Source organism: Callionymus lyra, chromosome 16 (assembly GCF_982586985.1).
Source record: "Callionymus lyra chromosome 16, fCalLyr1.hap1.1, whole genome shotgun sequence".
NCBI lineage: Eukaryota > Metazoa > Chordata > Actinopteri > Syngnathiformes > Callionymidae > Callionymus > Callionymus lyra.
This window is the reverse complement of record NC_141833.1, coordinates 2,910,010-2,931,218: the sequence shown is the minus strand read 5'-3', so window position 1 is coordinate 2,931,218 and position 21,209 is coordinate 2,910,010. Positions and strand designations below refer to the sequence as shown.

General features: G+C 39.5%; 1 protein-coding gene across 4 annotated transcripts in view; it reads left to right on the top strand.

The window, feature by feature from the left end:
- The window catches only part of LOC148063236 (uncharacterized), a 47,913-nt gene that overhangs the window by 10,571 nt on the left and 16,133 nt on the right, over positions 1 to 21,209 (top strand). For 3 of the 4 annotated variants that reach the window (XM_087810618.1, XM_087810617.1, XM_087810616.1), the window contains exons 3-5: positions 5,522 to 5,605; positions 7,161 to 7,412; positions 9,471 to 10,658. In XM_087810618.1, the coding sequence (XP_087666744.1) occupies positions 5,522 to 5,605; positions 7,161 to 7,412; positions 9,471 to 10,658 (1,524 nt within the window). The remainder of the gene's footprint in view (positions 1 to 5,521; positions 5,606 to 7,160; positions 7,413 to 9,470; positions 10,659 to 21,209) is intronic. The other variant, XM_087810619.1, reaches the window with a different exon arrangement.

The window sequence follows — 21,209 nt, the reverse complement described above, 5'->3', positions numbered from 1 at the left end:
TATTATTTTATGTTCCCAAAAATAACAAACCATTAAGTCCCAAACAGGTACAGGAAAAAAAAAAGTTTTTAGTCATTGTAATCTCATGTTGCCGTAAGCAAAGGAAGAGTCATACGGCGCGCTCACCTTAACCGAATCATGTGAACAGTGGATGTGAGACACAAGGTCGGAGGAAGTGTTATGTGTCAGATCAAATTGGAGGATTTGAGGACACCGAGCTGAACGAATGGAGACCAAGGGAATTAAATAGAGCAGACACAAAAGCCCCTCAGACTCACACAGACATGGATTATTATAAAGAGGCCATTGTCTCAGGTTTAAAGGGGAAGCAGAAAGTGTTTGATGAGGGCCTGAGAAACACTTTTTATACAATGTAATTCCTATTTTTATTATTTATTTATTTTGCTTTTTTTGTTGTAATTTTATTTCTTAGATTTAAAAGTACATAAATACTTCAGCTCTTTTTCTACTGAACTTAGATCTTGATGGTCCTGTGTCATGGAGCTTCATAAGGCTCATCTCTAATAAACAGAAAAAACGTAGTAATTATTCTTGGTGGAATGGATTGAAAAGTTGTTTAGAGTCTAGATTTTTACAAAGACCCAAGTACGTAACAGTTTTAAAATTATATTTTGGGGGGTTTCTCCTCAATGGTTATGAACTCTCCTCCAAGGACCATCGCCTTACCGTGGTGAGGGAGTTTGTGTATCCCAATGATTCAGGAAGCTATTTTGCAGAGAGCCTGGTACTGAGTGACTAGGCTCCTAGTAGGGTTAAGTATGGTCCAAAATCGACTCCATGAATGAGAATAATGGAATTCACCCTGCCTGGAGGGACAACGGGGCCCACACCTGGAGACAGGCCTGGGTGCTGGGCCCATCGGCAAGCGCCTGGTGGCTGGGTGACAACTGTAGCACGGCCCGGTTAAACCTGAATAAACAACGTGGACATTCCATCCATTCCATCTGCATCCCATGGGCTCACCATGTTGGAAACATATCAGGAGTCAGGTGCGCTGCCAATTGGGTGGAGGTGGAAACAGGGCGCCTTGGCGTTATAGGCCTGGGCTGCATCGGCTGGCTCTGGGGACGTGGAACGTCAATTCTCTGTGGGGTAAGGAGCCTGAGTTTGCGCGGTAGATGGAGGTTTTTATATATCGTGGTGTTTACCTCCAAGCAAAGCTTAGGCTCTGGAACACAGCTCCTGGATAGGGGCTGGACTCTGTCCTTCTTCGGTGTTGCCCATGGTGAGCACCTGTATATTGGAGTTCGCTCCAGTGGATCAAAGGGTCGCTTCCCTATGGCTTAGGCTTAATGGAGGTATAACTCTGACTGTTGTTTGTCCATATGCACCAAACAGTAGTTTGGAGTATCCGGCCTTCTTGGAAGGGTCCTGTACGGGCCTCCAGGGAGACTTCAACGCACAGGTGGGCAATGATGGAGAAACTTGGAGAGATGTGATTGGGAGGAACTGTTTGCCTGATCTTAACCCAAAACACAAACACCATGTTTGAACATAGGGAAGCTCATAAGTGTACTTGGTACCAGAGCTCCTTAAGCCGCAGGTCAATGATCGATTTTCGAATCATATCATCTGACTTGAGGCGGTGGCAGGGGAAGCTTCTGGACCGACCAGGTAAACCCAAATGCCTAGTCTGGGTGAACTGGGGAGGCCTGGAGGACGAAGCTGTCAGAGGAGTTCTCAGCTCAACATCCGGGAAGCTTTTTCCAACATGCCTGAGGAGGTTGGTGACATCGAACACAGATGGTCGGTGTTGAAAGCCGCCATGGCAGAAGCTTTAGTCGCAAGCTGTGGTCTAGAGGTCATCGGTGCCTCAAGGGGCTGTGGCCCAAGGAGACACCAGATGTAAGGGAAGCCATCCGACTGAAGAAGGAGTCTTATCGAGACCTAGTGTCTTGTCAGACTCCTGAAACCGTTGCAAAGTACTGCCTGGCTCGAAGGGCTGCTGCTTCGGCTGTTGCAAAGACTAAACAGTGGGTGTGAAAGGAGTTTGGGGAATCCATGGAGGAAGACTATTGGTCGGCACCAAGGCGCTTCTGGAAAACGGTCAAGCACCTCAGAAGAGGGAAGCAGCAGAGTGTCCAAGCTGTTTACAGTAAGGATGGAATGTTGCTGACTGCAACTGAGGATGTTATTGGCCGTTGGAAAGAGTACTTTGAGGAACTCAACCCAGATGTGCCTCTCTGGTGGCGACAGAGCTGGAGGTCGATGGGCGGGATTCATTGATCTCTCGTGCTGAAGTCGCTGAGGTGGTCAGAAAGCTCCACAGTAGTAAAGCTGCGATAATTGATGAGGTTCGCCCAGAAATGCTGAAGGCATTGAGTGTTGAAGGGTAGTCTTGGTTGACACGTCTCTTCAACATTGCGTCTGGGTCAATACCTGACGAGTGGCAGACCGGTGTGGTGGTCCCTCTATTTAAAAAGGGGGACCAGAGGTTGTGAGCCAACTGCACAAGGATCACACTCCTTCCTGGTAAGGTCTACTTAAAGAGAAGCGAGAAGAGAGCGAGATCCCGGATACAAGCGGCTGAAATGAGTTTCCTTTGTCGGGTGGCAGGTGTCTCCCTTAGAGATAGGGTGAGAATCTCGGAGTAGAGCCACTGTTTCTCCGCGTGGAAAGGAGATAAATAAGGTGGTTCGGGCATCTCTTGAGGATGCCACCTGGGCGCCTCCCTTTGGAGGGTTTTTTCGAGGAGTGTCCAGCTGGGAGGAGACCAAGGGGTCGACCCAGGACCAGGTGGAGAGATTATGTCTCTTCACTGGCCTGGGAGTGTCTTGGTATCCCTCAGTCAGAGCTGGCAGATGTTGCTAGGGAGAAGAACGTTTGGCGCTCCCTGTTGAAGCTGCTCCCCCTGCGACGCGGCGACTGATAAGCAGATGACAATGGATGGATGGATGGATGGTTATGAACTGACATCTGAAGTAAATATCCAGAAATCAAACAACTTTATTCACAAGTGAGGCTGGCCACAGTTAATGTCTGCCATTTGTTGTGGATACTGGGCTATGAATCTTCATGAGGCATTAAAGAATGTATTTTAATAATACCCCTAACTGAAAATATAACCTAGTGATTGGGATGATTGAACTCCTTAAAGCAGTGTCATGACACTCTTGTCTTAAAAATGATGGTTTCATCAATGGAGTTTTTGCTGAAAGCAAAATATTTTGTTAATAGCCCTCTGAAAATAAGCAAAACCGCAAATTATACGACTTTATCTTTAGTCTGGAAATTAGTATCTGATGACGTGTGTGGTGATTACATTTGTACTCGGATTGTATAAGACATGACTTGTCTGTTGTTATTTTTCTTTAATTCCAAAAAGGAATTTCATGCAACGCTTGAAATGACAGTGTGTTTATCCATTTGCCTTCGGTGTCTTCTGTTCATTAGTGATAGGCCTGCAGTGACTGTGTTAATAGCTGACATCCCACTCATACTAAGAACAGCAAGACAGTGCTGTTCAACGACTTATTAAATTCTCATAGTTTCATATGAAACAGTTGCGAGCTGCAGGCTTATCAGCAACACTTGTAATGTCTGGTACTAGTCGTTATGAAGTTAATAGACACAAACATCGACAGATGTTTTTTTGGTGGAACTTAAGTGCAGACAAGCTGTGGATAACACTGGTGTTCAACTGCATGAGCTGAATTAAATGATACTTTCACATGATATTTTTTGTGGCCCTTTTATATTACTCTGGTTACCTCTTGACCTTTAAACCATATGATTGCATCACATCATTTACCAGATATAGTAGTAAATAGGTAAGTCATTTTTATTTGTAAAGCCTCTTCCGCAGACCAAGGTCACAAAGAGCTTTAACAAAAAATCTACTGCATCAGCAAGGTTTCTCCCAGACAAAGATTTCAAAGCAGACTGGGGTTTCAAGATGTGCTGTTCATGCTCTTATGAAGAAGCACAAAGGGGGTGAAAAGTTCATCTTTGAGGGACTCAGAGCTCAATAAAATTGATTTGTCAATATGATTATAAATAAAAGGATTCTGCTTTATGCACTATTACGTTGTCTAATGCACTATATACTTAAGAGCGGGAAAATATTTTTTTTTGCCATAGTAAGTATAGTATCCATAGTATCTTTGTAATCTTTCTACTGCCTCTCTGTTTCTTTTCGCCTTTCCCAACCACACATCTCTCTCACACACACAGGGGATGTCACTTTTAATATACATACAGGCTGAAAGTATGCTGAGATCGACACAAAATATTGGATGGAACCTGTTCCAGGACCAGCCTCTTGACAGGTCAACAGACCAGATTAGCAGATTTTACTTTGTGAACCGTGTCAGCACTACTGAGGCTGCTCAGGCTTTTTTTTTGCTTTTCATGCAAAATCTGTCATTTAATCTATAAAGAATGATGTTGACATTGACTTTTTCTTTGTAAGTACTCGTTTTTGAGGCAAAAACATTTGGTTATAAATTTAGAAGCTGCGGTTCCCTGGATACCAGCTGTACCTTATGATGGTGATGGATATAGCCCCTCTGCACTTCAGCTTCATAAAGTGCACTTAACTGAGAACCCTTTTGGGCTGCTGTCCATTGAAAACTAGTATTATTTTCAATTTTTAGAACAGGTCAAAAGTAGCAGATATCACACAAAGAACATCTTTCTTCGATGTTTCGTGAACAAACATGGACACACTCGGAACCACACATCACACTTCAATGATAATCCTGTGTTTGCATATTGTCTGTAGATATTTCTATGCATCATAATCGATTTAAATCGTTTTTTAAATCATTCTCTGTTTGTTTTTTTTTCTAAAAATAGAAGCCCTGAGAGAGCTTTCTGTTCAGTGGTGCAGACATTGCATTAATACTTTGATAGAAAAAAACTTTTATAGGTGCATACTGATGACCTATTTCCCCACATGTGTTACTATTCTGCTGAAACAAAAGCCATTATTAAGACTTTCTTGTGTTTTACTTCCAATGTATAACTAAACTGAATGGTTAAACTATAATCATTTAAGTACTGTTATACAAACCACTTTCTCCAGGAGTTATTCATTATTCTTGCTAGCTGAAGTTGTGTTGCTCTTCTTATTTTCCAAGTACTTCTTCTGACAGGCCAACCTTTGTAAGCATGAGGGAATCAGAAGATTGGATAGGAATCTATTTTTCCAAAGACACGGAACCACAGATGCTGTCATCCTATTCTTGTGTAACCATGGTGATATACCCACAAGTGACATGTTGTGTCCAAACCCATCATTGTCAGAAGACGCACAAACACATGCACCCATAAATAGGATTATGTGCATTTGAGAGGTTTGTTGACAACATGTGTGGAGCATATACCGATAACAGAGCAGAGCGACAGACAGATTGAACATCGTATTCATTGTAATAAAACAATATGTGCTAATGGAATTATGTTTATTATTTGATTTCACTGATAATTCATCGTGTCTGGTAGAGTTTTACAATTTTATCATGATGACCATTTTGACCATTGTTCTTCTCATCCTTAGGCCCTGGAATGATGTCATCTGTGTTTTCTGGGGCCCGTCAAGACCCACCTGGCCAGTCGATGTTTAATACTGACTACCTTTCTGGTAAGAACCTGGCAATATGAAGCACCTTAGATTCACAGCATGAAAAACATTTTACTAAAAAACATTAACGCCAAATTCCTCACAGTTAGGCATTTCAATTGCTTACTATTCCGTTTTTAACTCATGTGTAAAAAAAAAGATGTTTCTGTGATATCTACTGGAATATCTTTTCTGATTTACACGGTTAACCCTTGTGTAGTCTCTCAGTCAAGTTGAACAACCTCTAGCACTGCATATATATTCATAGAAGCCAGGGAGGTAGTTCAGCTTGAGATAACACAAGGGTTATAATACTTATCATTTGTATTTTCCACAAGACATGAAATAGAGAAATACAACTGTACCCTGACTGTGTATACTGTGTCACTTTTTTGTAACTTTAAAATATTGTATTATTATTATTATTGTATTACTATATATATAGAAAAAAAGAAGCTAGCCCAAGCTAGCCAATTTTTCACTTTTTGCATTTGCCGCTGCAACTTACTAGTTTATTTTAAATGTTGTATACATTTTGGTGTTATGTATTTAGTGGCAAAAAGATGAACCTACTGCAAAAAAGTTTTGAGTTTAATCTTGTTTTTTCTTTGAGTCCATCTGTAATTGTTTTGACACTGTTGTCTCTTGGGACGTGAAGTAATAGATCGGTATAATTAGTACTGACTCTTTTCTAGGTCCACTGACTATCTTTCTTTTTCTACTACAATTCATTCATCAGGTGCTGCATCAACACAAAAACTACAGGCTATAAAACAAAACAACCTTTCAATGGAAAAACCTCTGCTAACAGTGTAGCTTTAGCATCATCTCTATGGTATCACTGACCATTGCCACATGCTCAGGAAACAAGTTTGATGCTTTAGTCTGACTATGATAAGACTTTTAACATGCATAGCTCAGTCCAGCTATAGGAGAAATCGGACATTTTCTTCTCTGCCAAAATAATCCAGTTTATAGTTCGATTAAACCAACATGTCAACTGTTAGCTCAGTTCATCGGTTCTTTGTCCATGTCTGTGTTAACATTATTGATGAGAGTCTGCCAATGTTGAAATGTATCCAACTTCACATAGTCCATTTTATTTATAAAAAAGATTTATTGTTTTAAGGAATTAAAAAGAATATCACAGGACTGTTGAAGCACTTGTCTTCAATGCTTCTAACTAGTGTATAACTTTCACATTGTTTTGTTTGTTAAAAGGAAAGTAACAGTAAAGTGATTATACTTCTTCCCTAAATTGTAACTAAAAAAAAAAAAACTAGACCGTTTGGTTTTAAAATAACTTTTCAAGAAAATAATTTAGTAACAAACACTAATATACATTCACCAATGTTGTATGAATGACGTATAAATCCGCTGAAAAATGTGATATTGTCTCCTGTGGTTTAAAACCCTTGTGAAAAGATGTTTGAATGTATTGGAAGACAAAAGACCAAAAATGGTCAAATCTAGGTATTGTATTAATCTATATATAAACATTGTAAAAGGTAACAAGCACTTGTTCAAATTAATCTTTGCATTTACATGATGACGTTTCTCTTTTCTTTTCAATCAGGATTCTCTCCGTCTGTAGTGAGTGGGCCTCAGCCTGGCTTTGGTGGACCAACTGGGACCAGCTTACCACCATTCCAGACCAGTATGAGCCCAAACCTCAACCAGCCTTTCGGAGGCAAACCCATGGACACACAGAAAAGTTCAGGGTTGTTTGGATCGGAGCCCAAACCAAGCATCAATACCAGCCCTTGTAAAACCGGGGATCCATTTTCATCAGTGGGAACAGGATTCCAAACCATGGACCACACTGCAGGTATTCGATAAGGGTTTCGTGCATGTGCTATGCTTAGATAACAGGAGAGGATGGAGAAAAATATATATCCGTTCTCTGACTCTTTACCACCTTAAACACATTTCTCTCTCGATCACTGGTCGAGAGTCCTCTGTTGAAAAAAGCATGGCCGTGAGCAGGGAAAATATCCACCTTCAATGACGCCTCTTCGCCGGTTGAAACTGGAATAGCAGCAACACAATTAAATAAATGGGACCACAATGCCATTAGTGACTTTACAACCCACATGCATTATGTATTTACAAAAAAACGAATTGTATTAAATATAAAATACATATTTAAACATTCCACAGTGTGCTGTAAGAATGTAATGTGTTATTTGCGCAACACTTAAACCCTAGATTATGACCTACAAACAGCTTTGACATGAATCTTGATGATACACAATATCAGCAGTAGAGGGCAGCATTTTCAAGGTGATGCACCAAGGATGACTTGCAACAAAGCACTTGTGTTTTTTCCTCATGTGCGTCATAAACTATTGGGCCACAATGATTGAGAGTAACAACTGTCTATCCATTTCATGTCCTTGATCATTTTAAACATTATCTTCTAGGCTTTTATTAATTAAGTTTGTTTCAATTAAAATGAATCAATAATAACTACTAATGTATGTATGTATGCAAGATTTACTCGTAGATTAATTGAGACTTCACCAAAAAAAGGAAACCAAGTTTGAATCATTTAGGGAATAATGATGCTGAGATATGAGAAATCTTATTTCATAAATGTTTGTTGGTTTAAAAAGGTTAATAACCAGCTAATTTATTAAATGCATTCAAAATCAATAGCAATAAAGATGGGCTGGTGAAGATTCATGAAGCCCCATGTCCTCGTTTTCAGAGTCCTCTAGGTGGCACTCTTTGCTTTATCATCTCGAGGCTCTGAGCAACTATTTTAATAAAAAACATCACATCAGTTTTAAGTCAACACACAAGTTGTTCCATTTATTTAAAAATAACCGGAACATGTAAAAATAACCAGCATTGAATACAGTTAGCAGATGTGCAGATAATCCACAGGCTTAAAACTGGGTGTTGCACTTATACTGTATGTTTGGGACTTTACGTAACTGTATGGCTCTGTAGAAGCCTGAGTTGCCAACACTAGAGAAATAAATATTAATTAAACTGGTTATTGCATCAGATGCGAACTCTTTAATATTCAATCCTGGAAATAGTTCCAGAGTCCAGTATTACATAACTTGGTAGAAAATCCATTCTTTCAGTAACATGTGGTAAATATGATTAAAGACGGTGGACATGTAGGTTCAGAGAATTTGTTCGATTAATCTTTGTCTTAGAAGCGTCTGACATTTTGGAATATATCCTCAAAGAGGGGGAGGTGACATCCCAAAAGACCAAGTCACCAACAGACAGAGGGAACCATATGTTGTAAACCATGTTTGCATGCAAAACAGACCAAATATGGCAGTAGTTGTAGTGTTGAGGCATGTGAGCATGATCCAGTTTAATTTTGCATGTTTAAAACAGTTGTGTTGATGTTTTTTTTGCTTAAACGTTTCACTGAAATCTGGTAAAGGTGCCGATGATGTGAATGATGATTTCCACCAAACATATGATTTTTTTGGAAATGATTATGAATATAGAATAGTTATAGATGTTAAAGTCAAATCAAATACCTATTAAAGTATTCGGTATATATCTATCATATACAGTGTATATATATAGATAGATAGATATATATCTATCTATATATATAATAGGATACACTATATGGCAGAAAGATTTGCAAAAATCCAGAGAAAAACTGGAAGACTCGTTCTAGGTTCTTGTACATGTACATTCTTTCATTTTGATTATTAAACTGAGGTATGCACTTTTATGTGTATTCTTTGCTTTGAAAGAACATTTTCTTCAGGTAAAAACCCAATCCTTATTTGACTAGGCGCCCCTTTAGTATTTTTTACGTCATATAAATACAATCTGATTGCAGATTTAATTTCTGAAGCACTATGTGATTGGTTCCCACTCTTATAAAACCTTCCCCCCTCGGCAGCTCCCATCCTCTCACCCAGCGGCTCACAGGATGACAGCAGTCCTACGTCGTCCACTTCTGAAACCCTCAGCCCTGTGAGAATTGGGTCAGGGGCCGAGGGGAATCAACAGCAGAGGCGGAGGAAGAAGAAGAAGAAGGGTCGGGATGAGGTCTATACCTTCCTGGATAGCCAGGAGAAAAATGTCCAGTCCGACAAACACAGGGACCAGGATGAGGACGAAGATGATGAAGATAACTGGGAGTGGGAGATTAGAGAGAGCGGTGGTGGGGGTAGAGTGAGAGGCAAGAAGTCAAAAAGTCGAGCGAGACTTCCACAGGAGTGGGGGGCACCCCAGCAACCGGTCTCTCCCATACCAGCGACTATTGCGCCAACGTGGGCGACGGCGGCCGATCCCCACCCGACCGACTCTAATGCTACAGACCGAGGCCACATGTCCATCCCGGATAATATCAACAACAACTCCCAAGCTATCAATTCTGCGCCTCGATCTTACGAGCCCATGTGTGTGGACGACTTTCACGTCCCGACAAAAGAATGGCAGAAGCCAAAAGGCAATGAGTTTGTCAACAGTCATCCTGAACCTGCTAGTAGCATGACGCTTCCAAACAAATCCAACATTCCCGCTGATGTCAGCGCTACTTTGGCGCTAATATCAGGCGACAATCTGAGTCCCGTCTCTCAGACTTTCTCTTTCCTCGATTCAGTCCTCCAGACTCCGCCCGGTTCCACCCCCGGCTCTCAGACCACCACCCCCATCACCAACACCCCGTCTTTGGCCGCCTCACCGAAACCCACGACCACCGAGGCGTCCAACACAACTTCACTTACCTCGTCTTCTTCCAATTACACACCAAGTCTTCCTAATAGCACGTCCGCGTATCCCACAAACACTTCGATCAAATCCTCCCTGAATGTTGACGCCAAACCTTTTGTCCCTTCAGCGTCATACCTTTCCTCGACGAGTGCTCCCGTCACATCGGTTGGTTCTCTTCCCGCAGCTCCTACCCCTGTCATTTTAACCGGTTCCTTAAGCTCGCCACAGCCATCAGCTTATAGCCCTCACACTCTCACCACAACCATTGCTGCCTCCACCGCCACTGCCCCTCCCTCCACCACCCCCGCACCCTCTCTCCCTACACACTCTCAACTTCAGGGGCCTCCATCGCCACTGCTTCCCCCACTGGAAGGTTGGTGACTTACAGAGAAGATTTTATTTATGTGGAGTTAGGAGTGCAGCCATGACCTTGCTACCTTCGTGCTTTCGTGTGCTTGGGTCGGGCTTTCTGTGTATGTGACATATTTAGGGACCACAGATACATTTTTTTTGGATTATAGCTTTACCTGAAAAAAATCTATAACTGATGTGTGCATGAAACAAGAGTTTGTTGTTGTGTGTTTTACCTGGTTATGTGCTAAATCGACATAACTGTTATGATTCCCTCTGTCTATGGTTTCCTCATTAACCACCTTTGTTGATTTGCTTACAATGTATGTCCAACTCACCGAAGAACAGATTTTGATTTAAAGAAAGCTTCTTGTAAATAGGCTGACGACATAAATATTGCAGAATTATACTGCAGTCATTTTTGGTAAGTAAGTAATAGTTATTTGTAAAACGCCTTCTTAGACCATAGTCACAAAGCACTTGAACAATCAAAAGCAATATGCATTTAAAAATATCGAAAAATTAAAAAACTCTTAAAGGCCCAGACATAAGACAAACACAGGAGTCCCAGAAGATTAGGACAAAGCCTGCACAAATAAAAAAGTCTTAAGAATGCTTCTTAAAGGAGTCCATCAAAAGCAGAGGGAGAGGAAGATCGTTCCACTGACGTTCCGTTATTGCAAAAACTCACAATTGTGTTATCGTAAGGATGAGAGAATGTGAATATGCTTGGTATTTTTTGCTGCTACCAGGTCTTTTTAGACCCAAATTAAACTCAACAAGTCACTAGATCAAAGGAGTAAAAATGACTCCTCGTTCAATGCTGTTGTTCTCAATGTTCCCTTCTAACTCTACAATCATCTATAACACATAACATTCTGTTTTCAGCTTTTGAAAGATAATTTTATTTTAAGTTATAGTATGATCAATGTCATTGATTCCTTAACCCAAATAGTAAATTATATATTTATTTTAATAGCGTTTACTGTTTTAATATTTATTTTCACTGTTAAAACTGCCCAGTTTTGTGTCTTTTTTAATTCCACAAAGCTGTACTAAAATAAAGCAAATACGATTGAGATTTTATTCACGATAAGTGATGATTAAAATATAAACATTACAGTTTGTTAACATTTAATTCTGAAATAATAATCTTTTGTCTTTCCCCCTCTCTCTCTCTCTCTTTTTTGCTTCAAATGATCCATCTTCAATAATCAGGTAAAAACATTTTTACATTTGCTTCACTGATTTAAATTGCTATTGTGCGTTGTTGAAGTGATTGTGTGCATTTGCCGTTAAATATGTGAATCAGGGTTCTTGCTCAAGCACCTTGATGCTTATAAACCGTGCTGCCTGACTATTTGTCTGGTAATATTTAAACAAAATTCTGTTTTACTTGTTGACAGTTGTATGGATTGGTTCATGATTAACACGCAGCAGAGGCAATGATAGAATAGACAGTGAACTCAGTGGCTAATCCGCCCAAAATTAGCCCTTTTTTAGGCTGGTTGCATTCTTTGTTGTGCCTATGAAAAGTGTTGAAAAAGTGTGGCTGTATGTTTAATCATCCAACAAACCTGGCAAGTGAAGAGACACATGTCAAAATATCTGAGAATTGGATTTTCTAGTTGGTTGAAGTTATCAACGTTAATTAATCATTTTTACCTTTGTGAATTTATGGTGTAGTTAAGTGTAGTTAAAATCAGACGAATCACAAGGTTGCTTTGGGTTATTCACTAAAAAATTTAATTAGAAACTATTTTAATCGTATTAAATGTCGCTTGAACAAGCGTAAGCTAAAAAGGAATATAAAAATATACACTTTATGTGTTTATTAAACACAGGTTATGTTGACAAAAAATGTGTCTTTCTTTTCTAACAAAATATTTATCCTTTTGAATTAAGCTTCTTCTGAAACAGCGAAGAAGATAAAATATCTATATAATCTGTCTATATAAAAATCCTATAAAATCGAATTCCAATCAACTCAAGAAATGAATATTAAATGCATGAAAAACACCTCCATGACTGTCAGTCTAATGAAACTTCATGATGCTTTGTCTTGATTTTTAGAACCCACTAGGGGGCACTTTTTGCTGTATACTGTATTTGGCTACTATTCTAATGAAACCTCTGGAAAAAGGTTCAAGTTCTCATATAAAATCCAGGAATTTGTGCCTAAAAATAGCACGTAAGGATGAATGCGATTGGTCCCATCGTGCTGTTGATGTTTAGCTTGTACTGTTCTCTGTGGGATGACAGAAAAGACAGGGTTGTAGAGGCAGAGGTTCGGATGGGGTTTGGGGGTTGAGGGTAAAGTTTCATTCCAGGGTGGTTTTGCAGTTTCTACCTGTAGTTGTGGGCGCTCGGGAGTGGATTCCGTTTGACTATCCTTCTTCCTTACGATGCAACATGTTCAATGCACTAGGCAATCAAGCTGCGACAGAATGGGTGATAATTATCATCAACCCTATGTCAATGCTTGATGCTTGTCTATTTTAACATGGTTTTTAAAGAAAGAAAACGTCACAGTTCTACAAGTGCAGCTATTGGTCAGAATAACAATGTGTCAATTTGTCATGTTTTTGTTGCTTTTGTTGCTAGCTAAAAAAAGAAAATCTACCTTCTTTCTATCCTTCTCTCTCTGAATTTCTCTTCCTTTTATCTTCCTCTCTTCTCTATCAAAATGAATCATGTGTGCTTCACCATCTCTTATCAGACAATGATCCAACATACCCATACACCAACATCCTTGTCTTCCGCCATCAAGTCCCTTCCCGTCCCTTTCACTGACACCATACAATCATCTCTTCTTCACGGACTCCCTGCTCTGCCGCTGTGCCTTAATAATCTCTGCATCGACGTACAAGGGATGAGGCGGGTAAAAGGAGTAGTAACATCATTGCGGGGTGGAGGGGGTTGTCAGGGCGATGTGGAAGGCGGTTGCTGTAGCAACAAAGCCACTCTTTGAGTGAGGGATGGAGGGATAGAAAAGGGGTGGACTGGGTGCAACAGTGTGGACGGAAGGCAAAAATAGAAATGGTGTGACAAGAGCCCCGCCTCCTCTAACTCTCTTTCGTTCTCAACGCCAGCAAGCAGCTGCAGCCTCGCTCTCTGTTTCTCCTCCAGCTGATGTTCAGCAATCCATGACCTTCAAACCGGGTACAACTGCCCTACCTATTGCTGTCAATATTCCTGAAGCTCTCGGCTTGATTTAACAGGCTTCGAAACCAAAGATTTGCCATCTTTGTTGACCAGAAAAATGACATTTGCTCTGCGTCAAAGACGGAAAGAAGAGCTGAGCTTAGTCACTTTGTGACATTTCAAATGCCTGGCAAGAAAGAAGCCGTCCTTAATATGCGTGTACTCCAGATAATAATTTAGCATCTGATACTGTTAGTTATGCATATATTTAGTGGTTTAATGCTGTGTTTAAAAATTTTATATAATTATAACTAACTAAACCGTCTGAACTGACTAATGATCTTAAATGATCAAAGAGTATAATTGAATATTTGATTCAAAACTATATGATTATATATGAGTAATTGTCTCAGATATTTGGTTAAAACAGTAAAATATGCCTTTTTTCATCATTAAGGATCCTACTCCGCTCTCCTCTTTAACAATGAATAACTGGATGGAGTGAAAGATTTGTGATGAATCGTTGTCTAGACTGTTTTCTCTTCTGACCCGGATGACCTTGAGAGTCACATTGAAGGTGATATCGACGACTTAATAGCTCAGAAAGAAGGTTTTGGCCAAATCATTATTCCCTATCATGCTCAGCGGGAGGATGGCAAAAGAAACAAAAAGCCTCTTTAGGTTCTGACTAGTGATCTGTGCAGAATCAAGCAAGTGTCGGTGCAAACACCACCTTTGCTTCGAGCAGAATCCAACATCTGCACACAGCTGCAGAGGATCTAAACCCAGCAGGAGGTAATTTTGAAGGTCACTGCCACAAGCTGTTCGCAGTTTATTATAGATCATCACCGGCTGCATGTCCATATTCAAATTTGGCATCTGTAAGGATTGATGCTAATTAAAATATAATGTCGTTAATTTGCTTTTAGTGTCTGTTTTTCAGACCATAATCAATGAATTATACATGCACTGTGAGCGGGCTCACACAATGTAATATGACTATTTTAAGATTGTTACTGGTGGGTTGCAGTTGCCGTCTGTTGTACAAGATGGTGTACTGCACATGACCAGTGAGATTTAGTGCCAGGTCTGTAGCAGTAGTACCGAACCAATTTTTCACAAAATTAAATGAAAAATACAGACTGTCCTTAACAAACCAACTTGATGTGTCAAGAGTCAAAGACAAATAGGACTTCAAAGAAAATCTTAAAAACATCTCAGACAGTAACATTCAAAAGATGGATGTAAAGATGAGAGTACTTTATTAATACAAAAATTATGTGTCATTTCTCATTCTGTGAGGCCCAGTCCCAAATGCCCACAGACCATCACAGTGCCCTGGTCTAGTGGTTGGGGAACACGTCGGTGACTGATCGGTGTGTAGAAAAATCAGAAAATATTTAGATCCATGTAAGACTTAAAGGGTTTTTTTTAAACTAATAATGCTATTTGCTAGAACTATTATATAAACATACCGCAGCATGTTTATTAAATGACTAATTACAGTTGAGCCAAGTTCAAGAATCTATGCCAGTTTCAACGCCTACTTCAATCTGACACATTTAAGTATTGTATGCTCCTTAAAATCCATGAATTATACAGTAGATAATATATGTGAAAATATTTAATATTAGGTAACATCTTCTGTGGGAATGACAATATTCCTTGTTTTGTTTATTTTTATTTTTATTATTTTTGTATTGCTTTCAAAAGAGAAAACAAATTGTAAAAACATGAATTATAACACGGATAATTGAAAAAAACGACAGGATTTAAATGGTCAAGACATTTAGAAAATGCAAGGAATCCATAGCTTTCACAAAAGAAAAAGAAAAAATGTAATTCAATTAAATATTTTAATATTAATACCATTTAATAGTTCAAATAATCTGTCATTTTCTATCATCTTGAAATGGAAAGGGTCATTAATCTGGTTCTGTCGGCGTTCCACTGCACATTTGACACTAGGGGCTAAATCCTGAAATGTTTTTTCAGCAATTGGGGAAATATCATTGGCTGCCATGTGACCAAGTGATGTCAGTGAGCGAGCGAGAAAATGAGAGCTGGAGAGAGAGAGCAAGGTGAAATCCATCCCTACAGCTGATCCGTGCAGCGTTCGGAGAGACGCTGAGACGACCAGACATTCTCACATGCACTCCTCCTCGGTGGCTGCTTGTGAACACACATATATGCCTTGCACACACACTCCAGCCAGATCTCATATTGTGAATCAGTTCACTGAAGGAAAGGATACATTTTCCGACAACATAAGCTTCCGCACGGCACTTTCTTCGGCATTTTGGACGAGAAACAAAGAGACTTGAACCCGAGAAAAGAAGACGAACTAATCGAAAAGAAGAATCCAAACAACAGGAAGAGCTTTTGAAAAGAGGAAGACAATGTCCTTCCTGTCTGGAACACCTTGGCAGGAGCCTGGCATTTTAAATGGTAGCGGCGGATTTGAACAAACCTCTAGTGGACGACAACTGCAGGAGCATCAACAACAGCTACCTGAACTACCTGATGCTACCTCTGGTGCCAACAGTGCCGCGGTATTGAGCCCCTTATCATCATCGCAACAAGCTCCATGGCATTCAGACTTGCACGGACCGACCCACGTTGTACCAGCTGGAGACCAGCGTGAGCTCCCATTTAATTTGACAAACGAGAAGATGTTGGGGAACAACATGGTCAAGGGTAGTATGTCTGAAACAACGGCCGAAGCAACCCAAAAACAATCAATTCCTGATGTAAATGTTGTGTATGAAGGTTCCAAAGATGGTCCTCGTCTAGAAGAAAGACAAAGGCCGGAGGGAGCATGTGGCGTACCTGGACATGCTGGACAAAACCCAACCAGTTCAATCTCATCCTCGTCCGATCTTAGGCTTATGTCCAACATGGAACGTGTCCAACAAAGCTTAAAAGATCAACATATGGACAGAAGAGATGGATCCACTTCTGGCGCCACACATGATGTTTTGCAAGGGAACGCTAAGCTTCTTATGACAGAAAATACATCACGTTATGAGGAGGAGAACATTCTTAAATCCTCTATTATTGGAAGCAACAACTCGGGTCAAGAAAAGGATGACGAGGGAACAACCTCTTCGTCTAAAGGCATTTCTGGGAGTCCTAAAGGCAATTTAAATGTTTCTCTAACTGGACACACAACTGTGCATTCAGGACAATATACATCGAATGAACCAACATCTGGTACGGTGACACCACATCTGATCTCCGGTGTTGGAGGACAATCAGTCAATGCTGAAAACAAGATAATTGACCTGCAATCTTGTAAAGAAAAAACGGATATCAAAGTACCTCAAAATGAAAATACAGCTGAGAAAGGAAATATGATTTCATCGTTAAACAGAGAGAACAATGTTTTCGAGCCGCCACAGCGCACTGTGGTTAGGCGAACAATGTCGGACTGTTCACATCTTTCCGTCCCAATACTGGGAGCTGGGACCTACCCGGTTGGAGCCCCATCAGCCGGAGCACCCGACATTTCTGCCGTGACCCAGGCGTATTCTTCAGCCAGGGTTCCCTACCCACACACAGCTGTCCGGCGTTCGCTCACAGTCTCAGACGGCTCACAGTCTGCTTTAATGACAAACATGTTTGCCATTTCATCGATTTTACCATCATCTCCACCTCCCAAGAGGCACCATGGCAGTTGTGACAACAATGTTCTGCTTCCTGTACCGAGCCCCAAAGGAAGTCACATTAGCACCACTGTGGAAAGTCACCGAAATGTAACTGGTGAGTTCTATGTTATCTGGGGTTTGGATAAAGAAACCTTGTGTTATGGTTTAATGGAGCGTGACCAAGTGGTGCACGATTTTTATGTTCTGTGCTTTGCTTTTCCGTAACTCACTGAAGACTTGCTCTTTTGTCAGCAGACAAATGATCCATTTACATATCTGCTATTGTCTTGTTGTGTTTGGTTCACCTGTCCCTGTTGTATTACTGGTTGAATACACAGCAGACACAGTCACTCAGATCAGGTGGTTTGATGCAGGTTATTATGAATGATAGAAATACTGATGTTGTTTCTTCACCTCAGAACCTATGGCTATATCTTTAAGTTTTGTTCAAGCTTCCTTTGAAGCTCTAATAATTTTGCTTAATGAATTGCACCAAAAAAAAGTAATCAGAGCCAAAAAATGGTTAAACTGAAGAGAGTACAATGAGGTATCTAGTTCTGACATATGCAAGGTCATCTGGAGTGTTGGATAATATAGCTGGATTTATATTAAAATATATTTTGTATTCTGTGGCAGCTTATTACTTTTATTATTCGTACATGACAAAGAATTGAAGTCAAAATCACCATAAGACTTTAAGAAGAACAGAGTGTGTTGAGACCAAGACTTTTCCAGATCAAAAAACATTGTTATTGTTCTGAAATCCTGTGTAAAGGTTGAGTCTAATATTTATCCTCTTATTTGTCTTTATGTTGTTTTAATGGTTAGTCTAGTCCAGTGTTACTAAAGGAGTGGAAAAATAATCATGATCCATTATGCTTCAAGACCATTGTTACGAAATGAGTGAAACCAAGACCAGACTAAAATCAAGATGAGGAGGAGACCACAAAAATACATTCTAAATAGAAAGATCACGTATGTCCAATAATGTCTAGAAAGATAAAACTTTCAATTACTTTACAGACAAACTACATGTAAGTAAATGTCTGAGTTCAATTTTGCTCTTTAACCAAGAGATGTGAGATAGTAAAGTTTTTTTTTCCATTATGTCTCATCATAGTTTTGGGAATAAGAATCTGGTGTTTAACCACATTTTATTTCTTTTACATCAACGCTTAATTTTCAGTATTAGCACTCGTCTTTTTTTTTATAGTTCAGTCTAAACCAGACCTGGACAAAGTGCAGCCCGGGGGCCTGATGGAGCTGAACAGTGAATATGCAGCTCTCAGTAGGTTAGAGCGACACTATCGAACTGATCATGTAGGAGACTCACACATTTATATTATAACTACAGTATTCATTTATAATTCAACTGCAAATTCAACCAGTTAAAGTGATTTTGTTAAGGACTTTTACTCTTCTCCACCTTTAGATAATTGTTTATTGTATGTGTGTGAAAAATACTATCTAATAAAACTAACCTGGTACACAAACTTATATTGAGGGAATTCTGATTAAATAAAATAACTTCAGTTTAACATCCTTTTTTAGAATGTTTTTAATCACCTCCCCGCTGTCACGTCAGGCAACAGAAGTGTTTTTATCAGCCATTTCAAATTACTCTGTACATGATGCAAATTTCTTTATCCTTTATTTATACATTTTCTACCTCTAAAGCCTGGTTTCACTTATAGAAAGTGTTTTTAGACTGAAGACGACGTGTTGAAAGCTGGAACATTGATTAGACATTGACTGCACTCATTTAAATTTAGAGCAGCTATTTTGAGTGCAGCTTGTGCGCAAACTCATTGGTGAGAAGCTCCTACTGACATGATTAAGACAGGCTCGGCTTAATCAGTAGCCTTTTCAAAACAGTATAAAAAAGTTGGTATAGATATATATATCGCAGTAGATATAGTAGTATATATATACTATATATATACTGTATCTACAGTACTGTGCAAAAGTTTTAGCCAGGTGTTAAAAAATGCTGTAAACTAAGAATGCTTTCAAAAATAAAAGTGTTTATTGATTTTTTTTCTTCAATTAACAAAATGCAGCGAATGAACAGAAGAGAAATGTCAATCAAATCAATATTTGGTGTGTTCAAAACAGCATAAATTCTTCTAGATACACTTGCACACCGTTTTTGAAGGAACTCGGCTTGTAGGTTGTTCCAAACATCTTGGAGAACTAATCATAGATCTTCTGTAGATGTAGGCTTTCTCATGTCCGTCTGTCTCTTCATGTAATCCAAGACAGACTCGATAATGTTGACATCAGGGCTCTGTGGGGGCCATACCATCACTTTCAGGACTTCTTCTTCTTCTTCTTTACACTGAAGATGTTTATTAATGACATTGGCTGTATGCTTGGGGTCGTGGCCTGCTGCAGAATACATTTTGGGCCAATCATACGCCTCCCTGATGGTATTGCATGATGGATAAGTATCTGCCTGTATTTCTCAGCATTGGCACTGCTGGACATCTTCCAATTTCAAAGGGAAATAAGCTTGATGTGTCTTTCATCTGTTCAAGTTTTCTTGTGGACCAAACGTCATGGATAATAAGCTCCAGATCATGTTTTGACAACATTTTCCTAAGTTTAGAGATTTTTTTCAGTTGAAGGAAACAGTTTCTGGTCAGTTTTCTGCAGTGTTGTATTAGAGACATGTCTTTGTCGAATAAAACACCCAGGTTTCTCAGGCTCAGTTTGTCACCCAAGTACTGACTCAACCCTGGAACCTTATCATCAAGCGCAAGAGTGTTGTGTGTGGGTTATCACGTGTGAGTATGTGGTGGTTATTAATCTGTCCATTTGTTCTCGGTTTTGACCTAATATTATTGGCTTTCATTACCTGTAGCTATATAAAGTAAATTAATTAATTTTCGAAATCCCATGTCCATCATTAGCCGCGCATTAGTTGTGACTAACAGATGTAAACTGATAACCTTCTTAGTATAGATGTTTACAGATAAATTAAAATTCTTATTAGTGTAGTGTCGGTTTCATTGTACTGTCCTGCACTAGTTCATCAAAAGATACATGGGTTTTGATTGGTTGAGATTGTAAGTAGAAGAGTGTGTGGTTTTTTATAACATTTAATTTCCAGATCTGATTGTGGCCCCAAATCTTAATCTTGATCTGCTCTTTTAAAAGTGACAAGTTCCACGGGGATCAGAATTGTCAGCTTGCTTGCAGGAAGTCGAAGAAATAGGAGCTGTCATTGTAATCTTCTGTTGAAAGGAACAGTCACACACACTAAGCTTAGGATATTAGGAGTCATTAGGGCTGAGCAGAACCAGATGGGTCCACTGTCACTGTGGCCGACTCTTTGCCACACATCGTTCATTGCTAATGTGTATGACCTCGTCCACATCCCTAACTCTTCTTTCTGATCTTCTGTCCTTGTCGTATCAACCAACAGAGAAACGTTCTAGTTTTATCTTGGAAAATGATTGTGAAATTTGAAAAAATATTGTCCATAAAGAAATCTTCCTATGCTTAACTTAACCTATCCAGTACTATATCCAATACAATATTTGACATGTCTTTACTTAGAATCCACATTTATTTAAAACTAAAGAAGGTACATATGATTTTGGAGCAAATACACAAAGGGAAAATACATCATCAGCTATGATTGACCAAAAACAACAATTAAATATATGTACCTATCATTTATAACCAGCAAAATAAATGAATTAATCATGAAATAATGAAAAAAATTGTAATTGGATAATTCAAAAAAGATTTAAAATGGTTGTTCATTAATTAATATT